The sequence below is a fragment of the Pieris brassicae genome, chromosome 11 (assembly GCF_905147105.1).
Source record: "Pieris brassicae chromosome 11, ilPieBrab1.1, whole genome shotgun sequence".
Lineage (NCBI taxonomy): Eukaryota > Metazoa > Arthropoda > Insecta > Lepidoptera > Pieridae > Pieris > Pieris brassicae.
This window is the reverse complement of record NC_059675.1, coordinates 9,021,203-9,047,402: the sequence shown is the minus strand read 5'-3', so window position 1 is coordinate 9,047,402 and position 26,200 is coordinate 9,021,203. Positions and strand designations below refer to the sequence as shown.

The following is a 26,200-nucleotide window of genomic DNA, read 5'->3' as shown; positions in this document are numbered from 1 at the left end:
CTTTCTCTTTAACCCCTCATTCGGGGCAACAGTTGGCGCCTGGCAGAATGTAAAGTCAAAGCAAAACGTTAAGTGTGGGTCTGACAGGCCCGCGTTGCGCACGCGTGTGGCGCGTAGTTTGTTTATTCCGCGTTCCCAGCATTTGACAATTTGTTCTTGAGGGTGTAACTACTGTTTGTGATATACAGTATACGTCGGCTTCAAACGAGCCGGCTTGGATTGCGAATATTCATTGTAAGTTCTTTTTTTTTGTGGAAATAACTTTATTATTTAAAAAAAGTGCTTACGTTTTTGGTAACCGAGTATTATGATATGAAAATTAAGTAAACAGCTTGAATAATTTCGAAATTAAACCATGGGAAAGATGCTGATTCTTTGTGCGCGAAACAATAATAAAATTATTATGTCGTTTAAAAAACAATTGAAGATTAATTAACCTGCGAACCAATACAACAAATATACAATTAGAGCACAATCACTGCCTCGTTATACCGTAGCGCCATGAATTAATTATCTTCTATTATATATACTATTTATAATAAAAATATCACAATTTTAAATAAGTCGTAATATAAAATTAGATTTATTATCGTTTATGAATTTCAATTCGAATTTGCTGTGAAATTGTTTTTTTTGTATATTTGTGAAATAAATATATATGTTACTAAGGGATAATTTAGCAATCAATGAATTGAATGGTTGAAACTTTTAGTTTTTCGTAAAATAAAATACAAAACACATCATGCTATAATATAGTATCTCTGACATATTTTTAGTATAATATTGATTCTAAGGAGAAATATTAACAGGCTCAATATTCCTATATTGAACAACGACTTCAGAAATAAACGTTTACGATGATGAAGGGCCCTTGAAGCTCTCGTGGAGTGATGAAGGCGAGTCACTAGAACACTCAAGGGCTGCATTTAGCCTTGTACTAATACTTAACTAGTTATTAATATCGGACAGATTTGCTGAACAAGCATATCTAGTTGCCCTTCTTTCGAAATGTTTTCTGTTAGCTGTTTAATTTGATTTCGTATCTTCATACAGGACTGTTATTCGATTATAATAAAGGCTATTTGGCACGAATGACCGACTTATACTCAGTACGTAAACTTTAAAGCGGAATCTCGACATCGCGATCAATATTGTATTGCGTGTCCTATTATTATTTTCAAAGGAGATCCTCACTAGTTTTTAAACGAGTTTAATATATTTTTGTAGTAGACCACTTATTATTATTATTTATGTTTGTGGTAACTGTGCTTCAGATTAGCGCGCTACGCTTCAGTAATTCTTGAGGACAGATAGAACTTGACAAAAACTTAATAGCTAATTTTTTACTTGACTTGCAATGTAGCTATTTAATTTTTCACTTAAATGTATATATTTTTAACTGTTCTTACAAGTTTACAGCCCGTTATCCCATTCAGAATAGATGTTTACATATACTATATATGGAATTTAGGCAATTAATTAGACTTTCATCTGTACGCGTCGCTCTACATTGCTGCGTCGTGTTTCACGATATACGCTTAATTATTTAATTGCTCGGGTTTTTTAAATCGCTAAGCTTATATCCTATTGAGGTTGATTATCTAATCTACTCTCAATAAAATGATTTAATTTAATATATTTGTAAAAAAAACCGCTGTATAAGTTTTACTATTTTCTAAAAGGTTTTTGTGATATCGCTACGCTAATCGTAAAAGGAGTTTTTTGAAAACAAAACACTGCATTCACCTTTTGTCATCAATTAACGCTATATAGGTTTGCACAGATGTAGGAAATTTATGACTTTAGTCGCTAAGTAACAAATTCATACGAATTTGGCAAAACACTACGTTAAGGTAAATAATAAGAAACTGACGACTCAATCTTTGGTGCTATATTCTATATAAACTCATTGCTTTCTACGCCTTGTACGTGTATTGCACAGGTCTGTTCTTTTGATGACGTATGTTATATGAATGTGGCTGTTTGAACAAGGCATGTATGCAATGATGCTCATTAGCACACAATAGATGAAAACCGCTGAGAACCTGGTGGTAAATGTTAGGATACGCTTTCTCACGGCTGTCAAGTTGTAAGGTTTTTGCAGGATTAGTAAAAGAGGTCACGACTATTCATTAAAGAAAATAAATTTATCTAACCATAAAATTTGTACCTAAGACTCCACAAATTCTAAAGCCTAAGTTAAACATTACACAGCCCGAAAATTTACCTTTACTATGTATGGTTGACTTAGCTACCGCACTTAGACGTACATTTCGTCTGTTGTACGTAAATTGCCTTAAGTATTATATGTATAAGTTACAATATATGCGTGGAGGAAATAAAGCGTGACATTGCGTCTGTAATCAACAATGGGATTGTTACTGTATTTGAGAAGTCCATATACTTATGAATATTAATTCGGTAGTCACTCGATTTTCGTGACTTAAATTTCATGATTGTTTAATATTTATAAGTAATTTGAATTGCGACAAAGTAACAATATACTTTAAAAAAAATTATGCTCCTTTTAAAAATTAGGGTTTCATAACTAAGCCGTAGTTGTGAAATTAAAGAAGCACATCTTTGTTTGATAAGTTAACTATTTAAAATACAATGGATTTATAAATCTTAGTATGTAAAATCTTTGTAGGTATATGCTATTAACAACTTAAATTTACGCCTCGTGATTCTTCTAATAAGGATATCCTCGTTTCCATGAAGATTGCAGGTTTTCGCAAGTGTCTTATTACTTCATTACCACTTAAATTGTGGGGACAAACGATTTTTAGGTATTTGATATTGAACTGCATCAAATTACGATTATGACTTGAAACCTAGGCTAAGTAATGTTACGTGTCGACGACGAGTAGAAACTCCAAAATAGAGATTATTTATCTAACACGATAAATAAATAAGTTACATAAAAACACGTGCTTCAATGCATTAGTTAGCACGCAATATACTATGGTTTTGAACGTCATAGTACTATATCTATTAGCCACTCCTAAGTCTTCAATAATTAGCATGCTTTTAAATAGATGATGCATGTTGCGCGGGCGGCGAGGCGCACCCGTCTGCATAATCCAACACTTTGTATGGAACCACTTCCGGCATCGATTTAGCGATACGGATGCGTATTCGTATTACTGATGCACTCAATACTACGGTATTTCAATCATTAGGTATGTCGTTATGTTAAAATTTTATATATCTTGAACACAGAGTTTTAGACATTGATTTATGATGATCGACATTTGAACTCGTAAGAATTCGGTATTATTATTATTATTTTCTTTTTATCTATTTTGGTTTTACTTGTGAATTCTATAGTTACACAAATAAGTTGTTTTATTCGAAGAATTGTATTTGTTTTAATTTTTCGTGTACATTACATGACAAAGAGTACTGTATAATATAAGTACACATGATAGTGAATTTATTCTAAGTAAAATGCGTGTTAGTCGGTCTATTGGTATTATGATAAATATAATTTATATTTTTACTTGGGAATAAGCTTTAACGTAGTCAATAAAGTATTTGTACATTTTGAGTGTATAGTGCTGACCTCATTTCGCAACGTACGGGGTCCCACCTGCCCCCACGTTCAACTTACTTGGGGTGCTCGGGGTTGATGAACTTAATATTGATACCATCAACACACATAACAAGGGCAAATTGTACTGGAAATTTCTATAAAAAATAGTATCTACTAATGATTTAATCAACAATCAATTTAATGCTTCGACAAATTTCACGATCTTGCCGAAACCTATATGTTTCTCGAAAAACCAAGAGTTTAGTTTATTAAGTGTAAGCTTGCATAGAATAGATAGGCAAATACCATAGTAATTATATGTATTATGTAGGTAAATACTTACCGTTTATGACTAGTGTTAGGTCAAGCAAAAAACGTTTCCGTAGCAGTCTTACATCTTATCTAAAGTGTCGTAACTTAACCAGCAAACGTTATCTATCTAAAGTTTAACGTGCGATATGTAAAATATGTAGAAGGAGTGTATTACTTATACAGTGCGTAAACTGATTAACATCATCAATTTTTTAGCATTGGCAAATTGTTTAATTTTTTTTTATATCATAGTGGTCCGTGTCTATAATTTTTAGCTTCGATATCTGTATTGAACTTATTTCGTTACTATATGGTAGGTTATTATTAAGCTTATAAAGACAAGAATTTTATTTTACTTACGAAGTTCTTGTCATACTTGGGTGTATTTGTATAAGGGCGATAAAATAGTTTATACTATTTTATTTAAGCTTAACTATTATATTAAAAAAAATAGAATTTAATGCATTTGTTACCATTTTCTTTTTCATATATTATGAGGTTAAAAATTAAACTAAACGTTTCGAAACCGCGTCTTTCAGTACTTTAGAGCGTACTCTGCATATTTAAAAGTTAATATAGTAAAAAATAATATATTGAACACTATAGTCTGGATTTATATTAAGTCAATTGGGCTATTTTAATATTCTTTTAGCCGTTTGACTTTATACATCATGCACTGTGGACATTTGGCTCAAATGTGGAGCTTTACTAAGTTGAAAGCTTTTCGTAATTCACAAACATCTAAGCTGTCCTATTTCTCCAGTCAGTCAAAATATGTGCTTGTGAATGAAGTTAGAAAATATATGCTTATTGCTAATGTAGAACACGAGAAAATAAGAACTTTAAATCTCATAATAACATAGATTTTGCTGCTTTGTACTAAAAATGAAGGAATATATTTGAGAATTTAATAAAAGAGTTGAAGAAGATCTTCACATCACTTTTAAACAAAGCTTAAAATAACAAGTTCATAAAGTTTATGATAGGATTGTGTTTAATGAATCATCGATAAATACGTCAATATTCGATTGTAATATTTTTGTGGGACCTTGGCCGAAAGATAAGTGCCAGAAACACTTCTCTAGTCGTTAACATATCGTAAATCTAATATCGTCGCCTCGTAAATTTAATTCTATATCAAATAGTTGAGCTTCAAATAAAAATAACAGTGAACTATTTATTTCCTTTGAGGCTGGTCGGATTAAATTCAATGCCGCAGCCGTCAGATCCTAAACATAAACACGTATCAGAAGCACAGTTATCGTTTGAATGCATAAATAAAATTATAAATATTCTATGGATTTTCTATTCTCGCAATAAAGGTCAGAGTTTCATCCCAAATCGTCAGACGCAGTTAAATTTAAATTCCATTGTGGTTCAGACACTAAAGACTGCGTATGGTTAATACGACTGCCTTTTTAGGAGTTAACAGTTACAGAATAACTTCACCATTTCCAGTCGGAAGAAGACAGATATTGCACTGATTCGTTTGTATCGTAGATGAGTTAAACTATTATTTAGACATTTTTATATTTAGTCATAATCACAAAATCTTTAATCAGGGTTATGGTATATGGGTAAGTTTCTTGACAGATTTTTCTCATATTACGTTCCCTATCATGCGTATACTCTCGCGATTATGTAATTGAAAAAAAAAATGGCTTCATAAACAGACTTACATTTTAGCTTAGAAATATGGCATGACTTCGTTCAACAGTTTTTAAAAATCTTTTATAGCTTTTTCTATAACAGTAACCGTTGGAGGTGCAATACGTGAAACCCTCTCGCGACAAAAAATTCGTGAGCGGACTACTAAACGCTCATTATCCTTGAATCGTATGTCATTCGACGCACCAATGCAATCCTCTTTGTCTGTACTTGGACTGTATAGTTCAAAGAGTCGACGAGTCGTTCAAAGAACCAATATTAAATAATTTCAAACATAATATTTCCAAGATCTTGTAAGAGAGTAATTGGATACCTGCCAATAAAATGTATGTTTAGGTAATAACATCATCACGAACAAACTGCTAGGCACTATTATTATTATTAATCAGCTTTATTAATCTTTATATTTATATTAATACATATAGCTAGAGGCGCTCTACTGTTATGTGTATTGGATTTCGTTTTTTTTTTCAGTGATATTTTATGAATAAGGTGGTAAACAGATGCGCAAAATTAACTGCCCTAATGTTCCTCAAATTGTTATCGCAGAATATATAGTATTACTAACTATTTTAAGAAATACACTTACAAGTTCTAAATTAAGTTTAAAAACCCTTAAAGAAAAATCACTAAGATACTGCACTGCAATGTCGTAACAGGTGCGGTATATAGTGCAGACAACCATTCATGGATGATTTAACTTAATAGCATTCAATGAGTTAACTGAATTATTGGACGCTACACAATTGCTACAATACTGCGTTTAGATTATTTTAGGTCATGATTTGCCAATTGTGCTAATTCTAATATAAGGCTAGCAATGATTATTGTCGCGGCAAAAAATTTAAATCATTTGTTAATTAGTCGTGTGTCAAAACAATTTATGTGTGGGTAATGTCTGAAAGAACCTTCACTTAAAAGTAAGACCGCCTTTTAACATCTATGATTATAATCAATATTTTTACCATTGTATGATTAGATTAATCTATATTTAAATATTTTCTACCGCTTTGGTAGGATTGGGCTAATTAAGAGTTTGCAGTTACTTAACCGTTAAATAATTTAAAATCACAATAAAGTTTGTCATTAATTTAGACGCTGTAAAAGTTATGTCAATGTTTTCACTTGTCTATTCTTCATTAAATTAGTCCTATTGACTTAGACATTTAATTTCGTTTCCACATTGCTCTAGTCTTTATATATACCTTAGCTAATCTACCATTAAATTCACCAACTGAAACATTAAATAGCATTTGCCTCAAGTTAGTCAACATTAGAATTAAAAAAAGTTTAAAATAGCCAAAGATCGGACGAAACTTAACTTTTATAATTTATAACATATGAAAAATGTTAAATCAACAAATAAGACCGTGCTTTAACCCTTAATATACATTTATCATAAATAATTATCGACTTCCAGTTATGTATTGTATAGCATTGTTTAGTCTTGTGTTACCTGAACACACCTGATCGCCTTATCGAGGTCAAAAGAAATTTAACACCATCTATGAAAGATTAATAACGGAAAACAACCTTCGTTATTTCGATGAATCACTAAACTGTGGAGTTAACCGGATCAGCTTTAAGTGTTTTTAATGGTACCGAAATTTTTAATAATGTGGGATTTCGAAAGCTTCTTAGCGACGTACACACTTAAAATTATTCCAGTTCTTCAGTCTACTTACAAAGATTACTCATTACGTCGGTAACAAATTGTAAAACGTATTATTGCAATTTTCGGTAAGCGTTTCTTCGGTACCTTGTTGTGTCTCATTGAAGCTAATTCCTGCTTAGGTTTGGTTAGCTAACCTATTACCGATAATCTTGATAGGAGATTGTCTGGAACTGCTAACGGCAGAAAGACTATTACGTAATATATTTTGTGTTTATGATCGAATAAAATATTTCAGAATCCGCAAAACCGAAATCGATAGTATAGTTTGCATGTAACATTTTTATGAGTCATACTTGTAGCTCCGTCCTTCAATCGTGTATGCTATTTCAGTGTCGCTAAGAATCAATAGTGGAGTGCGATGGGATGCAAGGATCTAGAGCGTGGCTTCTGCGCGCCCTCCTACTCGCTGCGTTGGCGGTGGGGGGCGCTGACGTCATCTTCCGAGTTCCAACTGTCATGGTAAGTATGCAGGAACATTGTGAACATCTTTGAAACTAACACAGTATTCTAACGATGTATTTATAAACGTCAACGAGCATAAAAAAGGGAATAGGGACAAATAAGAAATTAATTCATAATTATTTTATATTAAACTTATGGAAAACACCTTACTGTTTCGAAAGATACTTTCTTCGTAAAGGTACGAGTAAAGAATAAGTGTTTTTATACAGTATTAAAATTATATTTTTGTGCCCTTCAGCTTCTCACTAAGTTAGTTTTATTGGTGAAATATTTTATTACGCTAGGTACACCCAATATCAGTGCAGAAGCGTGTGGGTATAGAGTCCGGCAATGACAGTAAGGCAAACGACACCGAAGCGTGGGCGGAAAGCGAAGTAGAAGTGACTTACGAGGAGTACTTCGTAGAACATGACGTCTCTGCAGCTGACGCACGCGCCGCTGCCATCGCCCTACGGCTGGAAGATAGTATGTATAACCCAAGTAATATGATACGTTTATAAGGAATTAAAATATGATTGATAATATTGAATTTGGGACCTCCACTACTGACAAACGTATTTTCAGATATAGTTCAACACAAATAAAACGACTTAACGACTTATAATTATTTTGTACTACTTATGTAATTGATAATAACAAATGTATAGCATAAATATTTTGACATTAGGTTTCGGTTTTTCAATTCATATATTTAAAATGTTGAAAATAATTTATAACTACACGCAGTGATGACTCAGTGGATAAATTGAGCGTTTTTAATTGGCGTTAAAAGCGAATTTTAATTAAAGCTTGGTATCACTCATTCGCCAGTGCCTCTCTTAGTATAAATACTATCAAATGTTCGTCAACTTTATCGAATTTTAAAGCGATAATGGTTTCAAAATTCTTACAAAAAATAACTACATATTTTCTATTCGAACAACAATGAGTTAAAAACATTGTTATGTACAGGCATGCATCTACTGAATAGATGAGTAGAGATTGTGTAGTATCACAATTAGCTGTATAAGGTATGTGCAATAGCGAGCTGCTTAATTGTCTTAATTCGTGGTGACAATGCGCACGTCAACAACAATTATGTGTCATCTATGTATAAAATGCGTACTAACCGCTCGTCTGTACATTTATTTAACAGAAAATAAAAGATTTTTTATATGGACTTGTGAGGTCAGGATGTTCACCTAATATTAAACGATACCACCGCCCATGGACACTGCCAGAAGGCAGGCAAGTGCCAATGCACTATTATTACTGCCGGCATATTAGTTGTGATTATTATACATTAAAACTAATAATTTACATTAGTTTAAAATCTGGGGAGAATGTTGTTCCATTTCGATTACAATAATATTTTCAATGTATTTATCATAGTATCTTTGTTTGTTAGGTGAAATAGTCAGTCTTCAGTCAGTCAGACATTTCTAGAGTACTCGACATAAGACGCGTACATACACATGTATTTATGAAATATAAATATGTATAAGTTACTTCAAATGTTATATTCTTATTTGGAAAATTAATACCGTGTTCTTATGTAGCGTGACACCTTTGTATCCGAACACAACCCTGTGTCCTAGGTCAAACCAATAAAGTTAATGAAGGTGTAATTGAAATTTATTAGATTACAGTAACGCCGTCTTAATCTATATTATTAAGTAAACTATTCAACACATTTGGTTGCAATTGACAATTTTAAAATCTAAAAATATGTTTTTGCTGTTAAATTCTAGAGTTGGCTACAATATTGGCATTAAAATAAGTAAATGAAAAAACTTTTATTACACAAAAAGTTTAAAATATTAATTAATATAGAAATCTGATAACAGAAATCAATTTATTAGTTATATAACAGTCTGTCGTTGATCACAACTGCTGAATAGCACTCGAAACGTCGAGTTTTTTAATAATTAATTAAGTTTTATTTCATTGTGTATCGCGTAAATAATTTCATTATTATAAAACAATGGAGTATGTGTATGGAGTCAATTGCAGCTGTTTGATGACGTTAGTGCACTGAATTTCAGTTATCATCACCACGTGAATATAAATCAATAAAACCTTTTTTCGATTTTAGAACAATAAAATATATTTTTAATGTAAGTTTCTTTAGCTACCACTTTATGGTCAGGTTGCCTTCTGACATGTCCTCTCGTTCAGGTGTCCATTATTTTCTAGCCTTCTCCGTTTTGGTCAGACCGTCGAATATATTTGACGCCCCCTAGATAAAAAATAATCAAAATAAAAATTCTTATAAAAGAAAATAATTTAATTTTGTGCATTCAAGTAGATATTTTTTTCAGTTTATGTTACTTAATTTTATATTTTATTCTTTAAGAAGCCTTTACGCGAAATACACTTCACAGTCACTTCTTTGAATAAAGAAAAAAAATCGTCATTATTTCGTTTTGTTTTTGAAAACTGTTTCATTGACGTAATTCTGTACCCGAAATAATTCTTGCATGAAGTTGAGAACCTCAGGGCTCGCTTTAACCACTAAGCCTTGAATTTTATGTAATGATTTAGAGGTTCTTTATAGTCTTCATCTACATGATATTGCAGAGGAAACTGGCCGCAAAACTGTTATACGGTTGTATCGAAAATCATATGGTTTCACTTCCAATTATGGCCAGCAAGGTCGCTAAGGGCGTGTCTTGCATCCGTCACTAGCACTTGACAATGGTGTGTGTCGATTCTAATGTAGTACTTTAATTTTTTTAAACTGTATTTCCATACAAATTATGGACTGTATCTGTTTTATTGTAGAGAGTATACAATGACATATGTAATCATGTTTCGAGCGTTTCAAATGCAACGAAATATAATAACCAGTCCTAAAATCAAAAGAGCAGAGTTGGCCTAGTGGCTGCATATCGTGCTATACTTTATAGCTATTTTACTATATTTAGTCATTCGTATTATTTATTATGTCTTGTGGGTTCGAACCTACGACCTCAGGAATGAGAGTCCCACGCTGAAGACACTAGGCCAACACGGCTCTTAGAGATCAGATATCAAGACATAATAAATAATACGAATGACTAAATATAATAATTACTAAATATAGTAAAATAGCTATAAAGTATAGCAGGATGTAAGAGAAAAATTATTCATATTCATCTACGTACAAATTATTACACAAATTGTCTAAATACGCCTTCAGTGGCATTAATTGCCAGTAAAAAATATTCTTTTTATAAAAGACCTTCATTATATCTCGGCCATGACCGTTACAATTTAATTACTGTTTTTAAATTTATAATTAAATACAAGGGAAGGAATTATAATTATTTTAAATTACTCTTTTACAATGGAACTTTCTTTTTTATTCGCGGTAATTTTTTACATAAATCTGGAATACATTATATATTTTATTCATGTTCGTTACGCTTATGTATAAAATTCACTTGTGGCTTGCACGCTACTCCGCTGAACATGATATCTAGTAACTTGTCTGTAAAACTAAGTACCCTAATAATAATCATTAATAAATATTATTAATAATAAAGCTTCAGGCATATTACAAAGAAAACCAAATTTAATTTTAAATTTCGATGTTACACCACTTTTTTTATATGTATAATATAATTTTATTTTTTTATCCTCATATATTCACATCACAGTAAAAACTTTTTATGGTTTATGTATGTATAACTGTGCTTTAAGTGTATGACGACACCCTCAACCATTTCAACCCCTCGGTTCTCGACTTCAGACACCTACATGATCGGGAAGCTCGATATTAAAAATATACATATTTAGTAACGGTCTCCTATATTGATTAATAGATAAGAAATTATCCTGTCATTTCAAGTTGAGGTTGGAAACTTCTTAATTAATATTGAAAATGATTTCAATGTCAAACTTACTAAAAGTTTTAAATTTGCTTTACAGACTGCGCTGTCCTCGTTTATGATTAAAAAATGTTGAATTCAAGATTGCATCTGTAAAATAAATATTATTTAAACGCGTAGGACTAGCGAAAACCGAATATGAGTTTTATGAAGTGTTTCTTATTCTCATTTTTCTAGTAAATCCTCTTCTTTTGAAATAAATTAGGAAATTCATTTTTTAGCTTTTTATCGTAAATTTTCCCACTAATATCATTAAAAAGAATGAAAATGGTTTATGGTATGTAATCATAGTTGAAGTTGATAGTAGTTCCAACAATTGCATTGACTGTTCACGTATTGTGACACGACCTTGTCCTAAGCCTGAATTACAGTGGTGAAGGCACGCGTGATGCATCATATCTAATCACAGAGTATTATATGACTTCTCATTTTATTATCTTTTAAATAACATTATCAAGATGAAATTATAATTGTTCTTTTGCATTATTATAAATTGTTTTGTTTCGATACCAGTATCTGTTATTGTCGATATTCGATGAGGCACATTCCAGTTGAAGTTATCTTAATTTAGTTTAAAAAGCTTATTAATTTTTCTTTAATAATCATTAAGTTATTCCGTTTTACCTTTTCCATGAACAAATTAAATTAAAGCGTTCAGTAAATGTGCCAAGTTTGTAGAGTTGTTGCGCTAAACGTCGACTCTTGTTAGTGTTGCCAGCTTTCCCGTAGAGACCTTGGCGAGCTCGGCCACTCGCGAGTTCTCCCAGTAATTGCACTATTTTTGTACCCCTTCTTTTAAACCGCAACTAGTTAAAGTGTTCTTCACATCTTCACGTTTTAGAATAAAAATCTGTCAGAAATACGTTTCATCTTTGTTCGTGTTTTGAAATTTGTATTTGCATTGTTCGTCTCGCCAATTCTAAGAATTAAAAAAAATAGAACAGCGTGATACTGTCACGCCTCACTGAGACCTTATTGTCGTAGTTCAAGATCAAATGAATATTTACCAAAAGGTGTTGATGGTCACAATCTTATTACATTTTTAGGTTGGCACACACTCAAATTTAAGAAGTGTACAAGTAGCTTATACTGCGAAATTGGTAATTCCCTTTTTTATCGATTTTCAAAATTAAAAATGTTATATTCATTTTATTACAAATTGTATTTAAAATTATATAAAGCTAAGTAGTAATCAATACAAACATCGTGCAGGTAACGAATTTTACAAAATTAGTGCCTACAAGAACTGAATAGACAATGAAAACTTTGCAACGTTTCAAGTGATGTGAATTCTAAATAAAATCACATTTTTATTCTCCGCGAGTCCTTTTGGATAACGGAAGTGGAGCAATAGAATGCACTGCCGGATGATGTCGATATCTGCCTGTCTAGGTATTAAAGAAAAAGTTGTGAAATTGATCCCATTTTTATGAAGTACGCGATTTAAAACAAAGCTTTTTACTAAATTCAAGGATGCGAAAACACAATAAATATAATTGTTTGTCTTTACAGTCCCTGATAGTCTAGAAGGCTGCGGACCGTGTAGTCGGCGTGAGGTGGAGTATTGCGAGACGCGAGTTGTAGCGGACCATTGCTGCTGCGAGAGACGTTACCTGCCTGAACCCTTTCCTTGGCTGCCACACACATGCTATATGGGTCCACACCGCTGTCGCCCTCTGGCGCACGATTGTGTTCGTTACGTACGATTGCGGGACTGCTGCTGTTACCGTCATTTGGCCCAGCGATGGAAGGCTATCTTATCACGTTCCAGCCGGGTGGCAGTGGGAGGTGTATCGCTCTTATTGCTCTCCATGTTATTATTTGTGGCGTACTTGTGACCCGCGCCCACGCACCCGCCGCCGCTGCCGCCCGCGCATGTCTGATCAGCTCCAATTTTATGCCCTTAGGTTAACATAAGAAGGGATTCTAGTGAAATCCCATTCACGACCCAGGATTTAACGCATTTCTCTCAAACAGTTGTTGCCGATATATATCGGCAATGATAGGTATATACCTATCATGAGAATTTGTCAACGTTATTGATTATTGCATATTGAATTATATTGATCGCGCATTTTAATGTACAAATATTATATAAACATTATTTGAAATATTTGCACGTGAATGTTTAATATAAGCACATCTTAATGGTTACTTGTGCACCCTTTTAAAAAGTAGGCCTTAACCCGATCCAAAATATAAGTAGGTGTTATCGGCGCTCACGAAACATCAGAAAAAGGTCTAAAAACAACATACTCGTCGGAGCTATACATTAAGAATTTATAAGATAAAGATTTTTTTTTACTTACCTTATTTAGTACATATAGAACGATTGTGATTCTGCTTTGTGTCAGACGTACAAACACATTATATTTTTGTAATGCTATCAAATAGCGATACGTTAATTAAATATTGGTTAGTTTATTTTTCCACTAAATTAAGAGGGCTGCTTAATTCTTTACTTGACGATTGATACTTTAATTTTAAGTTTAAATTTTGTATTGTTACGAAACCCAAAGGTGCGTAGTTTTAAGTGATTTAAGTCTTCTGATACCAAATCAGTATTGTATGATGTAGTGAAGCTTGCACAATTCATAGATCATCTATCAGCAAATTAAATTTAAATGATTTTTCGAATTTTAATACATGTGTATTATCGATTAGAGAATATTGTTAGAGAAATTGCAATCTTCTTAAATGCACAATTTGTTTTATCCCAATCAAAGGAAAATAAAAAATACATAAAACACGTCATTATTATTGTAATAAATTTGAAAGAACTATAATATGACATAAAAAAGTTACCAATACTGTGTATCTTATTGTGTTCCCAAATACATTGATTAGATTTTCACCATTTATTTTGTTAGCAAAATATTTTTTTCTTGACAGAAATTTCAACTATAAGTATTATTAATTTGAAATTGCCGACGATTTAAAATGGAACATAATATAAAAGTAATTTGTGTTCATTTAAACTACAGTAAATTGTTTTTCGTCATGCACTATACTAATTGTTTGAAACCATTGTCAGTATTTAATTGTTATGGGATTATTCACATTAATACACAAACCGTCGAGTTATGAGTACTTCTATGTCGATAAAACAATAAAATAATTTTATTTGAAGTATATTTTGCGTTGAGAAGATATAGTTATAAAAAATGAGAACTGTAGACCCTGAACTTTGGTTCAAGAGACTTACGAAGCCATCACGCATGAAAGAGAGATTGCAAATCAATTCTTATCAGGCGTCAAATTTTGAGATACGACTTCGAAAAAGTTTCTCAAAGGCAATGAAGGAGTTAGCAAGCAACCTATCACTCTCAGGAGTTCGACCCGCAATGCATACTAAAAAACCTATGAGGTATGTATATTTAATTAATTGTAATAGGTGCTGCTTGTTACTTACGTAGGTTGTTGCTTTATTTAAATAATTAACTATAATATAAACGACTTCCAGGTCCATTTTTGTGAGTCTGTTAATGTTAGGATTTTTTAGTGGAGTGCTAATAACGTTAGTAAATATCTATAAGTTCCGGCATGAGCCTCCATTATTGGTGAACCAGCAGTTGGTGCAGCATCCACTACAGCATGTTGAGTTCCCAGCCGTGGCTCTTTGTAGCTACAATATTATAAGCAAACGCGCGCTACACAACTACGCGAGACGATTGTAAGGACCGGTATCCTTATCACTATTAAATAACATGGTAATCTAGTTAATGTTTTTGGAACTTAAATCGATGAATATATTCTAAGTTTGATGAAATCTAAGTTTATGCATTTTTACGAACCTCTAAAATAATTGTTAACAATATTTAAGGGCATCGCTAGATAATAATGGGACGTTTACGCTTTCTCAAATAGAAGCGAACTTATTGGCGTTTGGTGGCCTTCTAACTAAGACACTGGAGCCGTTCGATCTTCCCTTTATGAAATTTTTGTCCGATGTGGATCAGGAGACTAACGTCACTAATATTATGCTGAAGGTACATTTTATTATTTTTAATTATTTATTACATGGAAATCTTATCTGAAATAAATGCGTGCATTTAAGGGTCTCTTGGCCTCATTAATAATGCATTGTAGTGTATTAGTAAAAAAGTATTGACAAGCGCTGTCTTTGTTATTCGGAAATAATGATAAAAACCGTCAGCTTATTACTAATTATGAGGTAACAAAGTCGATGTAATACTAATTGTGTCCAGCTTTCGCCAACATGTGAATCAAGACTCAAGAGGTGCTCTTGGAAAGCTAAACCTATACCATGCCGCTTACTGTTTGCAACCCGTATCACTGGCAGCGGCATTTGTTGCGTCATGAATGCCAGATACAGGTTGGTTTACACTTTACATGCTAATTCAGAGAATTTAGATATTATTGTTTCATTTTTTTTTATTTAGCCCAGAAGACAAAAAGCGAAAGGCGAAGAAAGTGAACTTTGTGGGACAAGATCAGAGTCTTCTTGTTGTCGTGAAAGAAGATATTAAAGACGTTGCTTTTGTTCGGAGACCTTGCCATGATGTTGAGGTTTAGACTGAGCATTACCAACAATACTAAGTTGATCAAATAGTTCGTGAAAGGTTCTTAAAAAATTCATCATTTTTACGTAGGTTACACTGTTTGACGGCATTCAATATCCTCTAACAGAAGTTAGCGGAGTTCACTCGTATCCGGCTCACTACAACTCTTCAGTATACATGAAATTACATTTTGAGGCACAGCATATCAGCCACCAATTAATGTATCACAGTGAAGCGTGGGTACGTAATTTTACTATCACCTTCCGAATGATTTGTTCTATTTCGTTGTTATAATACAAATAACAATTTGTTTTCACGTCGATATTATAGCGCGGATGCCGTGTTTCAAAGGATGGCTGGACTCGCAATGAAGCTGCATGCATTTTGCAGTGCCGACGTAATGCTACACTGGCGCTCTGCTCGTGTGTGCCCTATACTCTTCAACCAGAACCTCATCACATAGTTTGTTCACCAGTGCATCTTCGTTGCCTTAATAAACATAAGGGTAAATGCACTGAAAGCACTTTTTAAATATTTTATTTTCCATTCTCTTGACTTGCGATACGACGTCAGCACATTTCTCGTTTGCTTACAGATAAGTTAACATACTTTAAACCGACTGGTCATAGTGCAAATCACGTGAGCCTGGATAGAGAGCGGTCGAATGGTGTACTATGTGCGCAATGCCAGCCCGACTGTATGCGGCGAGAATACTTCACTGAATCATCGCATGTCCATTATAATGTAGTCCCCTTGCAGAAACTTTTCATAAACAAACTACTGTAAGTTGTATGGTCAATGGTAGTTCATCTCTTAAATGATTAAAAAAATGGTTGCTTGGCTATAATTATTACTTTAATAAGTTAAATTATTAAGGAATTTATTTACAGCAATGGCATAAACCTGATGAACTCAACAGTTATTCGAATTTTCTATGCATCGGAGGCAAATCAGATCGTTTACCTGCTAGAAACCAATCTGCGATTCTTCGAAGATATTGGTTTGAAAAATATTTATCATATCTATACAATATATAAGAATTCACAAAGTAATTACCATAATCTTACGATATTTAATGAAAATTTGCCAGCACTGATGGGCAGCCACTGGATTCTGCTAAGCGGCGGAAGTATATTTGTTATATTTCAAGTTATCTACCACTGCACCATCAGATGGCGCCACCACCACAGACGGTCATAACTATTTAAAACACAGCACAGGTCAAGGTAAAAACAAATTATGTTCAAATACCATTGAATGCTTAGGTCAATGATGTGCTTTAATATTTTCTAAGTGCTATGGCAATCATTCAAGATCATTTTATTGATTGCGCTCACATAATTGTGCGCTTTATAAAGCTATATATGTTGTTCTTACTATAATAAACTATATATAGTAATACTTTTCTATAGTTATCTGATATCCTTAATTGAATTGAACAGGATCACTTGGCACATCAGTGACTACGTGTGGTGGAGCTGGCGCAGACGTGGGCCTGTGTGCTGGATTGTCACCGATGATTGCCGGAATCACCTAAAAAGAAAATGAAAATTTATATATTCTTTTCTATTTGAATTTTGTTTTAAACTTTTTGACGTTTTAGTCAAATTCCTTCTTGGTCCAATAAAAAGCAAGTTGTATTTTATGTATGACTTATTTATGTGGCATGAATGTAAAACTAGAACCAACAGCGAACATGCCAACACTTTATTGCGAAATCTCTTTTCGTATGTATTTGTGTTCAAAAGTCGTACAGGATTAATTACCGTAAAGACATCATCTATCTGTTAGATATAATGTAGTATAAACATTGCATACATATAATAAACTTATTAACTCTACAAAATTCGTGTCCTCTACTCCGGTACCTGTTCTCCGATCGTGACAAGGAGTTGGGCGACTCTTTTGATAGCCTCTAGTTCTTGAGGACCGGGTAACGGTAGTCGCGGCTCCAATTGCCGTGCTTCCAAGTGCCTCGTGGCTTCCATTTGTCTTGCCTCGAAAGCCTCCAGACGAGGCACAAGTCCTTGTCCAAATCCCGATCCAAATTTCTCACCTTCGTGTAGCTAAAACAAGAGAAAGGGAAGTTGTACCAAAATATTTTCGCCACTTAAATTAACTTGTGCTTAAATTAATTAACTATATTTAAAATAAATAAAAGAATCTTCGTACTGGAAAATTGCGTGCCTGACTGATGAGATTGAAGAAAAATAAGCAATAATATAACTTCTCAAACATTGTTGTGAAAAAATCAGATTATTTACTTTGCTACTTGTTTTATAAGTATCGCGTATTAATTCAATATAACAGCATAATGGATGGATGAAACTTGTTTGTTGAATAGGCTTCAGTCTCTACAAAAATGGTAAAAATAAATTAAAAATATCGTTCAATATTTGTAATTTATTATTAAATTACAATACCATACATCTATGATAAAACAAAATATTTCTGTCAATATTAACATCTTACAAATACGGAAATTCAAGGTATATAATTAGCAATCTTTGTCTGAAGTATAATCTAGTTTCAAATGGGAACATCTAAATTTTTTATTTTATTCCAAACGGACCCAGGTTTCCCTTAAGTCTTTATATATCGTGTCGTCAATCAATTTGAAAAGCGGCCGTCATCAAGTTTGCATTCATGTGCACTTTTCAGACAATTTTGTGGTTAGTATCTATAAATATTAAACAATTGTAGAACAATAGTAATTGTAGAACACACATCAACAGAAAATTGCTTCATTTATGCTAAACATATATATTATATGTTAGAATTGAATTTCACGTTGACTCTCAAAGGTCGTGCGTTTAAATCACATTTGTGCACCAATGGATTTTCTTTGCATTTTATACTTTCCTTTACGATGGTGGTAAACATTATGAGGTAACCGGCATGTCTTTAGACCCTTAAATAATTAGGATTATTTATTAAAATAAAAATGATTAAAGGAACAAATTTTCATAAGTACTTCGTCTGCAACTCACATGACAAAAGCACTTACGCTAAATGATAGTTGTTATAAATGTTATAGTAACCACGACTTTTATTTTAATTCTATTTTATTTCTCTCATGATTGATTTAAAGTAGTAAAACATCTTACCGATACAGTTGAGCCGACACTGTTTGGGGATGATGCGGTGCCCAGTAAAACTCAGCAGTTGATATTTTATATCTATATCTGTATATATGACTCCATAGATTGGGGTATAGCTTGTTCGGCGGTTTGCATGCGGATTTTTATGTGTAGTCTGGGTCAAATAGGGTTACAAACTAATTCAAAAAAAAGGAAACAGGCCTGTTGCATCGTTTTAACTTCAGTACTCATCTGTTACTTTTCAACATGCGATAAGATACAGAAATTTGTTCCAATTGTTCCACCTCGCCATAGAAAATGTGAGGAAGTTTTTGAAGAGGCTGGAAGACTTTGATTTTGTTTAAGCAGTAATTTGAAATATTAAGTATTATTTATTTTTTCAAATGTTAAATTTCAGTTTTCTTTGTTTCATTAATGTTTTCATTAATGTAATTACTTGTTACATATATATTTCTAATCTATGTAATCTGTTTTCGCTTTCTGTACTGTCTAAGTGTTTTGTTTTATAATATACATGTTAGCTGTAAGATTACTAATAATTAAATAAATAACTAAAAAAAACATAAAAACAACCAGAGGCCTTCTGTGCCTGACACGCGTCGTCGACTTTTTCAGTCTAGGACATGCTGGTTTCCTATCTTCACCGTAGTAACGAGTGGTAAATGCGCACATAGATACAAAATCCATTGCTGATCAGGCAGATTGAACCAACAATGATGAGAGTCGCACGTTAATGTCACAAGGCCAACACTATTTCCCTCTTCCATATAGCCTTTACATAATTTGATAGATACAGAGAAAATATTGGTTAAAATAGTGTAATTTACTGAGACTGTATAACTTTTTATATATTATAATAACATATTTAAAAAAATAGCAGTACCCAAGACGAGGTTTTATACTAGTTACGTAGTAGTACATATATCTATTGTTGTTCTAATTGATATGTTCAATTGTTCATTCAAGTTCAATTATTATCATAATTTACAAGTACACCCAAGACCTGAGTTGGTACAATAATTTCCGTTTCTTTTGTCTGTTTTAATTACCACGCACGTAGACTAAGTTACTTCTATCAATAATTTTTTGTAACACGCAATACTCAATAAGATTTATTTTCTTGATACAATTCTATTTTTATACGATACCTGAGAAGGGTATGTTTCCCGGAAAATAAGACAGATTGATAGAGATACGATCAGTGAAAAATACGTAAAAGTTGTTATAGGCTTATTCCTTATTATATTATAATTAAAATTTTATATGGAAAAAATTACATCGACAATCTCCTAAATGGCAAAATCAGCTTACCGACATTGGCCTCGTGATGAAGTACATCAAACAATGCATACATTACTTTACATTCTTCTCGAATTATTTACTTCAATGTCAGGTTTCTGTATTTGAATCTCATTGTTTAACACGTTTAGTGATTTGAAGCTGGACGTAACTTAGAGATTACTCGTACATGCATTTGTACGTGCATTTGCGAGCTACTGTTATCGTTGGCTACTTTAAGCTTTCATAATCTTATACAGCTAATGAGATATCTATCTTATAACTAATCTTTGCGATTACTGTTTAAAATTAAGCGTATTTCGACGGAGACAAGCAAAGGAAAATTTCAATTTCTTTCTTCATATTTTAATGCTTTGGAATCTTCCCGAAGGTATAAATCACATAAGGCACTTGACTCATCTAACCGATTTGACCCTCAAATCTCGCCAAAAACCGATAGTAAGATGCACGATATGGTAATAAAATAATAAAATTTAAATCGACATTGAACCTTAACGAGAAAGTTAACAATATCGTTACCTCATTGTCCTCACGCACACTCCAAGACTGAAGAGAGACAATAATTTATTTAGGATGTGTGATTTCACAACAAATTGTCTTAAACTCGAAACTAAATTCTAATGTATAATGAAAGGACTATTGAATTGACATTAATGCTGGCTTATGTGGAATCTAGTACTTCATCTTCCGGTTCCGGTTCTGTTATATAATTTCATGTAAAATTAATTTAAGTATCGCCCGTGGAGGGTTTGCCAATATGGCATATAACCTCGAAATCGTGGAATGGATTCCCATTCACACTACTAAACAAAAATATCAATGTAACATTTTTAAAAATGTTCCTGCGCGATGCGCCGTTATGGGAATTCAAAGAACGTTGAATGGTTATCCGAAAATGTCTCTCAATTTTGTGGGCGCGTTCTGTCAGTTTTTTCGCCGATTAACTGGATTCTTGATAAATTACGAGATGCAGCAAAAGGCCCTCCGGCTCTCGTGGAGCAATATAATTTATCTATTGAGGCCAATAACAGATACAATAGAAATTAACCGACCTAAAAAAAATTGGTATTTTTAACAAAAAAGTGCCTAATTAGCCAATTCCAATTTTAAGACTACATTTTGGTACCTCATACATAACAACGTTATAGGTATTGGGATTTTATTATCATATTATGAGTCATTCAAAAGGATATGAGACGCTATCAAGGCTTTTGCATCTATGTTGGTAGTTCAATAGGAAGAGTTAATTTATGTAACTGTTAACCTTATAGTTTACATGTTTAGCTACAAAACATGTTTGAAGCTAAGGAAGTGTTGGGATTTATAGCAATTAATTGCCTACATATTAGCGGAAATATATTTCTCAAATTATTTGCTTCGCATCACGTCAATTACGTTAAAAAGTTAAATTAAAAAAAAATATTTTTTTTTAATTTTTCTTTTTATACTTGTGGCCTTCAAATTATGTATAGTATATGTTCCATTAAATGCAGGGATATCTTGTAACATTAATAAAAATAGCATTTATATGTTGACCATATCTGTGTATTATTATTCCACTTATTTAAATAGTCTTATCTGAATAAAAGATGAGCCTATCGCCTTTATTATAATTAAACTCACATAACAACGAAGTTCCGTAGCGGACAAAGTTTTTAGATTTTTAATTAAACGTAAAGACTTTGTAAGTTTATCAAGATAGGAACGAGGCTAACTTAACAATGCGAGATTTCGGTTTTGAACTGTTACTTACTATATTCTCATACAAGTGAACATTTTAATCTCAGTTTAATGAATGGTTTCAATTATTCTTTACAATAATGAAAGTTTGCAAAAAAGTTTAATATGAATAAGTTACATAAATAAAATCAGTATTAATTTTCTTTCTAATTATTTTTTCAAAAAGTGCGACTTAAGTAGGTGGCGATAGAATCTGCCCTGCTGATCCTGGGATATTGTAGTCGTGGGCATTGGTTGGTTCAGACTATTAGTATTATAATAACACTGGGTGTATTGACTTGTGTACTATATATTAAATATTCTGTTTAAATTATGAGCTGTGGTAGAAACGGTAACTTTTTAACTAGCGTCTAGTTCCTGCGTCGCACAGCTTGATTTTTTTTTATATTTTCATATAAATATACTACTTATGTTATATCGGAATAACGTAGCTATGTAAAGGTGTAAACATTTTCAAAATTGGTTTAGTATTTTTTGAGTTTATTTGAAATAAACAAATAAATTTATTAATCTCTCACAATGGACTAATGTGATGATTTGTGATGCGATAACGTCAAACCCCTTCTATTCAGATAAGTCACGTCATACGCCATCGTATGTGAAGATCAAGGGCGGCTGCTGGCGAGCCAATGTCAGAGAACGCGGCGCGCGAGGCGCACGGATGCGCAAGCGTTGGTAACCATGTTCGTGCTTGTTGCAGCAGTGACGCTGGTGGTGCCAGCCGTGGCTTTGCTGCCACCCCGTCTGCTGTCCACCACAGTCGACGAACTCGTTAAGGCAGCATCTAATACCTGTGCGTTCTTTGTTTCTTGGCTAGTGCAATAATTAGTGAAGTGTTATCAGAGAAACACGAATATTTTCATCAGCGGGTAAGACCGCTGTATTTAATATATGAATCGCAGTAGATAATTCGATGTTTAAAATATTGTAAGTTGCAAAACAAAGGTCGTACCTAAAGGACACCTGTAATTTGAGGGTTTTGCCCAGATACTAAAAACATGAAAATAACAAAATTATTACAAACTAATGAGAATTTAAATACCATTTCATTAAAACAATTCAATCGTATTGCTACTATTCAAACGTAGATAACGTAACGTAACATATAAAATATAATACGAAAATCCAAAGAATGTTTTACATTTTACCAATGTAGGTAGGTTGAAACAAATGTACTCATGTGTAGGTTTTATTGCAATTTATGTAAACAATTAGTGCTAAATTTATGTTATATTACACTATTACAAGTTCATTTAAATTACATATTAATTTGATGTTCACATTATGACAAGATGGCGTGTAAAACACATCAGAAACAAGAACAGACAATATTACTTTATAATATTTTTTTAAATACTGAAATTAAACACGTTTCGCTTACTTATAAATATTTTGACTTTAAATAATGTCTAAATCTAACAATTGCAGTGTACTCGTATATGTGCCTAAAACTAACAAATATTTTTTTAAACACGGGATTTACAAAAAATCGCGTTAAACTTCGCAATAGTTTAATCTCCTATCAAAATACAATTCACTTATGCCTATATATATATATATATATATCCTTGTGATTGTTGTTTATACGTAATATTTTAAAATTAGTCTTGCATTTGCAATGGGAATTAACTACAACTACTTACGACATACATAATAATTAAAGAAACAACAGCAGCGAATCAGCAATTACTAATGGGAAACATTATATTATCCTCCTTCTACATCTTCATTAAAACCCAAACAACACGGCATTACTTGTGATTTGTGTTCAAACTCACGTCCAAATAGGCTTATTCCGCATTATAAAATAAATAAAATCTCAATAAAAAACACATTTAGGTTGAACGTGGGACACCTCCCAAATAAATTATTATACGACATAGATTTTTTTTCAACGCTTTGGTCAATATTAAGTTTATACAATATACTTGCAGGTGAGTCGCTCCCGCTGGACGCGCTAGCATCTGGACAGATTATTCCTGAACTAAAGTTCTACGAATTTACGCAAACAGGGAAGAGAAAATATTTAGTGTCCAAAGCACACACCAAGGGCTTTAGACCTACTTCGCAGCTCATCATATACATCCCGGGCTGGTGGAACACCCCTACTGATGAATCCTCCGACGCACTCGTCAAAGCTTTACTGACCAAGAACCCAACAGTTCTCATAATCGACACAAGATCATCCTTCCGAAGAGGATACGTGTCCTCCGCTCTCCAAGTCGATGGGATAGCTAGTCGATTGTTCATATTCCTTGAAAACCTTCATTTTCAAGGCTACCCGATATCAAAAATACATTTAGTAGGATTTAGTTTAGGTGCGCATGTAGCTGGCATAACAGGGAGACTAGTTCAACTAAAATTACATAAAAGTCTGGAGAGGATTACTGCATTAGATCCGGCAAGACCGTGTTTCATGAAGCCTTCCAAGTACAGACTAAAGAAAGAAGACGCGAGTTTCGTCTACGTTCTGCACACAAGCTCTGGCGTCGTTGGTCTAGAGGAACCAATTGGTCATGTGGATGTCTATGTTAACGGCATAACCTCAAACCAACCCGAGTGCAAGGAACGTGCAATTACGCTAGAATGCGATCATGCGCTGTCGTGGAAACTTTATGCCCTGTCTGTCAAGAACGATAGCTTACTCGTAGGAAGTCAATGTGTAACATGGAACGAGCTCAAAAATAGGAAATGTAGAGGGGACAGAACTAATGTAGGCTATGGTTGCTCTTCACAAGCAAGAGGCCTTTATCTTTATACAACTCAGGAGGAAAACAGGAGACTGAACGTCTTTAATCCTTTTGACATCAAAACTTGGTTTAATAGATAACATAACTTTGCTATAGGTGTAAGTGATCGTTAATTTTAAATGAATGTATGTAGGTATGAAAAGTGGCACTCATAACGGCTTTAAGATCTTGATTCCAAGAGACGCACCTACATGCCCATTAGGTTTCATAGCCTGATTTTTTATAAGTTTCTAGTTTATATGAATAAAACAAACGTGCCTCTCGCCATTTCTAATAAGCAATAACAGTAATGAGTTCTTACTTTTACAAATAATTTACCACTATCGCTTCCAAACACGTACGACAGCAAACGGTATTATTATATTAATATGATTGTTCAATTAATTTTGGCCGTATTATATTTATATGGATAGTTTTTTTTATGAATTCTAAATATTTATATTCAATAACACCTGTTGGTCATATGATACTGTATAAATCTATTAGAATACATTTTGAAAAGTTGTGGCTGTGATAGCCACATTCGATTCGATTTAAAATTTCATCACCAACAAATAATAGTTTTTTAATCTATAACATTCTGTTATTAAAACATTATCTTGTGTAAATTTATTGTTTATGAAATCCCATAATGTTACTGAGTAAAGCGCCATCTATTTAAAGAAAGGTCACCACGATTACCAAAATATATTTGGCGATCTAATATATTTTGGTGATTTACAAGTTTTTACCAATAGATATCAAAGTTGTCTATGTAACAATTAAGTATTTCTCTGTCTCACGTGTATTGTGCACAATGGTGAAGTTCAATTTCTATACTAGATACTTAAAAACATCCGTTTATTTATTATTTACAACGCCATCTATGCAATACAAGCGAAACGACCGCTGTAAGTAATACGTTGTACACAATACATTCCTACAATTTACTAGCGTGTTCATATATTAAACACAGATGTCGGTAGTAATCTAAAAAAGACACTGCCAATTTAGATAATTATTTTTATTTTAATATTATTTGGCACCTGTAATCTATCTATATAAATATATATTTATTTATATAGCAACCTTTAGGTAGTTTGTTTTAGATAAATTTGAAGTCCAAGTCATATTGAAATCATTGCAAATGTCGACTGGGCGCATTGATAACACCTGCCAACTCTAAAGTATTCATGTGGCAATACACCAATCAAGCAGCTAGAAGGCAGATAAACAAAATATGTACTCATAAAATATGTGGGATTAAGTGACTGTTTTCCTCACGGCACGTAGATTTTATCATAG

At 32.9% G+C, this 26,200-nt stretch overlaps 2 protein-coding genes and 1 long non-coding RNA gene across 5 annotated transcripts; all 3 read left to right on the top strand.

Annotated features, from left to right (window-relative positions):
• Nucleotides 1-84: 84 nt before the first annotated feature.
• LOC123716682 lies at nt 85-14,302 on the top strand. Its single transcript, XM_045672530.1, has 4 exons — nt 85-234; nt 7,521-7,649; nt 7,937-8,117; nt 13,016-14,302. Exons 2-4 carry the CDS (start codon nt 7,554-7,556, stop codon nt 13,339-13,341), a joined length of 603 nt encoding a protein of 200 aa, XP_045528486.1. The 5' UTR covers nt 85-234; nt 7,521-7,553; the 3' UTR covers nt 13,342-14,302.
• Nucleotides 14,303-16,654: 2,352 nt separating this feature from the next.
• On the top strand, nt 16,655-17,671 carry LOC123716406. 2 transcript variants are annotated; one of them, XR_006754565.1, is made up of 4 exons: nt 16,655-16,808; nt 16,917-17,026; nt 17,117-17,252; nt 17,469-17,671. It is a non-coding gene; the product is annotated as an uncharacterized LOC123716406 (long non-coding RNA). The 2 variants fall into 2 exon arrangements; XR_006754564.1 differs by having other exon boundaries at nt 16,917-17,252.
• Nucleotides 17,672-22,810: 5,139 nt separating this feature from the next.
• On the top strand, nt 22,811-25,928 carry LOC123716683 (lipase member H-B-like). 2 transcript variants are annotated; one of them, XM_045672531.1, is made up of 2 exons: nt 22,811-22,959; nt 24,101-25,928. In XM_045672531.1, exons 1-2 carry the CDS (start codon nt 22,848-22,850, stop codon nt 24,994-24,996), a joined length of 1,008 nt encoding a protein of 335 aa, XP_045528487.1. In that variant the 5' UTR covers nt 22,811-22,847; the 3' UTR covers nt 24,997-25,928. The 2 variants fall into 2 exon arrangements, 1 of the variants encoding a protein (XP_045528487.1); XR_006754596.1 differs by having other exon boundaries at nt 22,862-23,035; nt 24,101-24,182.
• The last annotated feature ends 272 nt before the right edge of the window (nt 25,929-26,200 follow it).

Excerpts from the sequence above, each read along its gene's own strand:
- LOC123716683 (XM_045672531.1), top strand. The coding sequence starts at position 22,848 with ATGTTCGTGCTTGTTGCAGCAGTGACGCTGGTGGTGCCAGCCGTGGCT. Across the intron at positions 22,960-24,100 it reads TAAGGCAGCATCTAATACCT|GTGAGTCGCTCCCGCTGGAC; the intron begins GTGCGTTCTTTG and ends ATATACTTGCAG.
- LOC123716682 (XM_045672530.1), top strand. The coding sequence starts at position 7,554 with ATGCAAGGATCTAGAGCGTGGCTTCTGCGCGCCCTCCTACTCGCTGCG. Across the intron at positions 7,650-7,936 it reads TCCGAGTTCCAACTGTCATG|GTACACCCAATATCAGTGCA; the intron begins GTAAGTATGCAG and ends TTATTACGCTAG. Across the intron at positions 8,118-13,015 it reads CGCCCTACGGCTGGAAGATA|TCCCTGATAGTCTAGAAGGC; the intron begins GTATGTATAACC and ends TTGTCTTTACAG.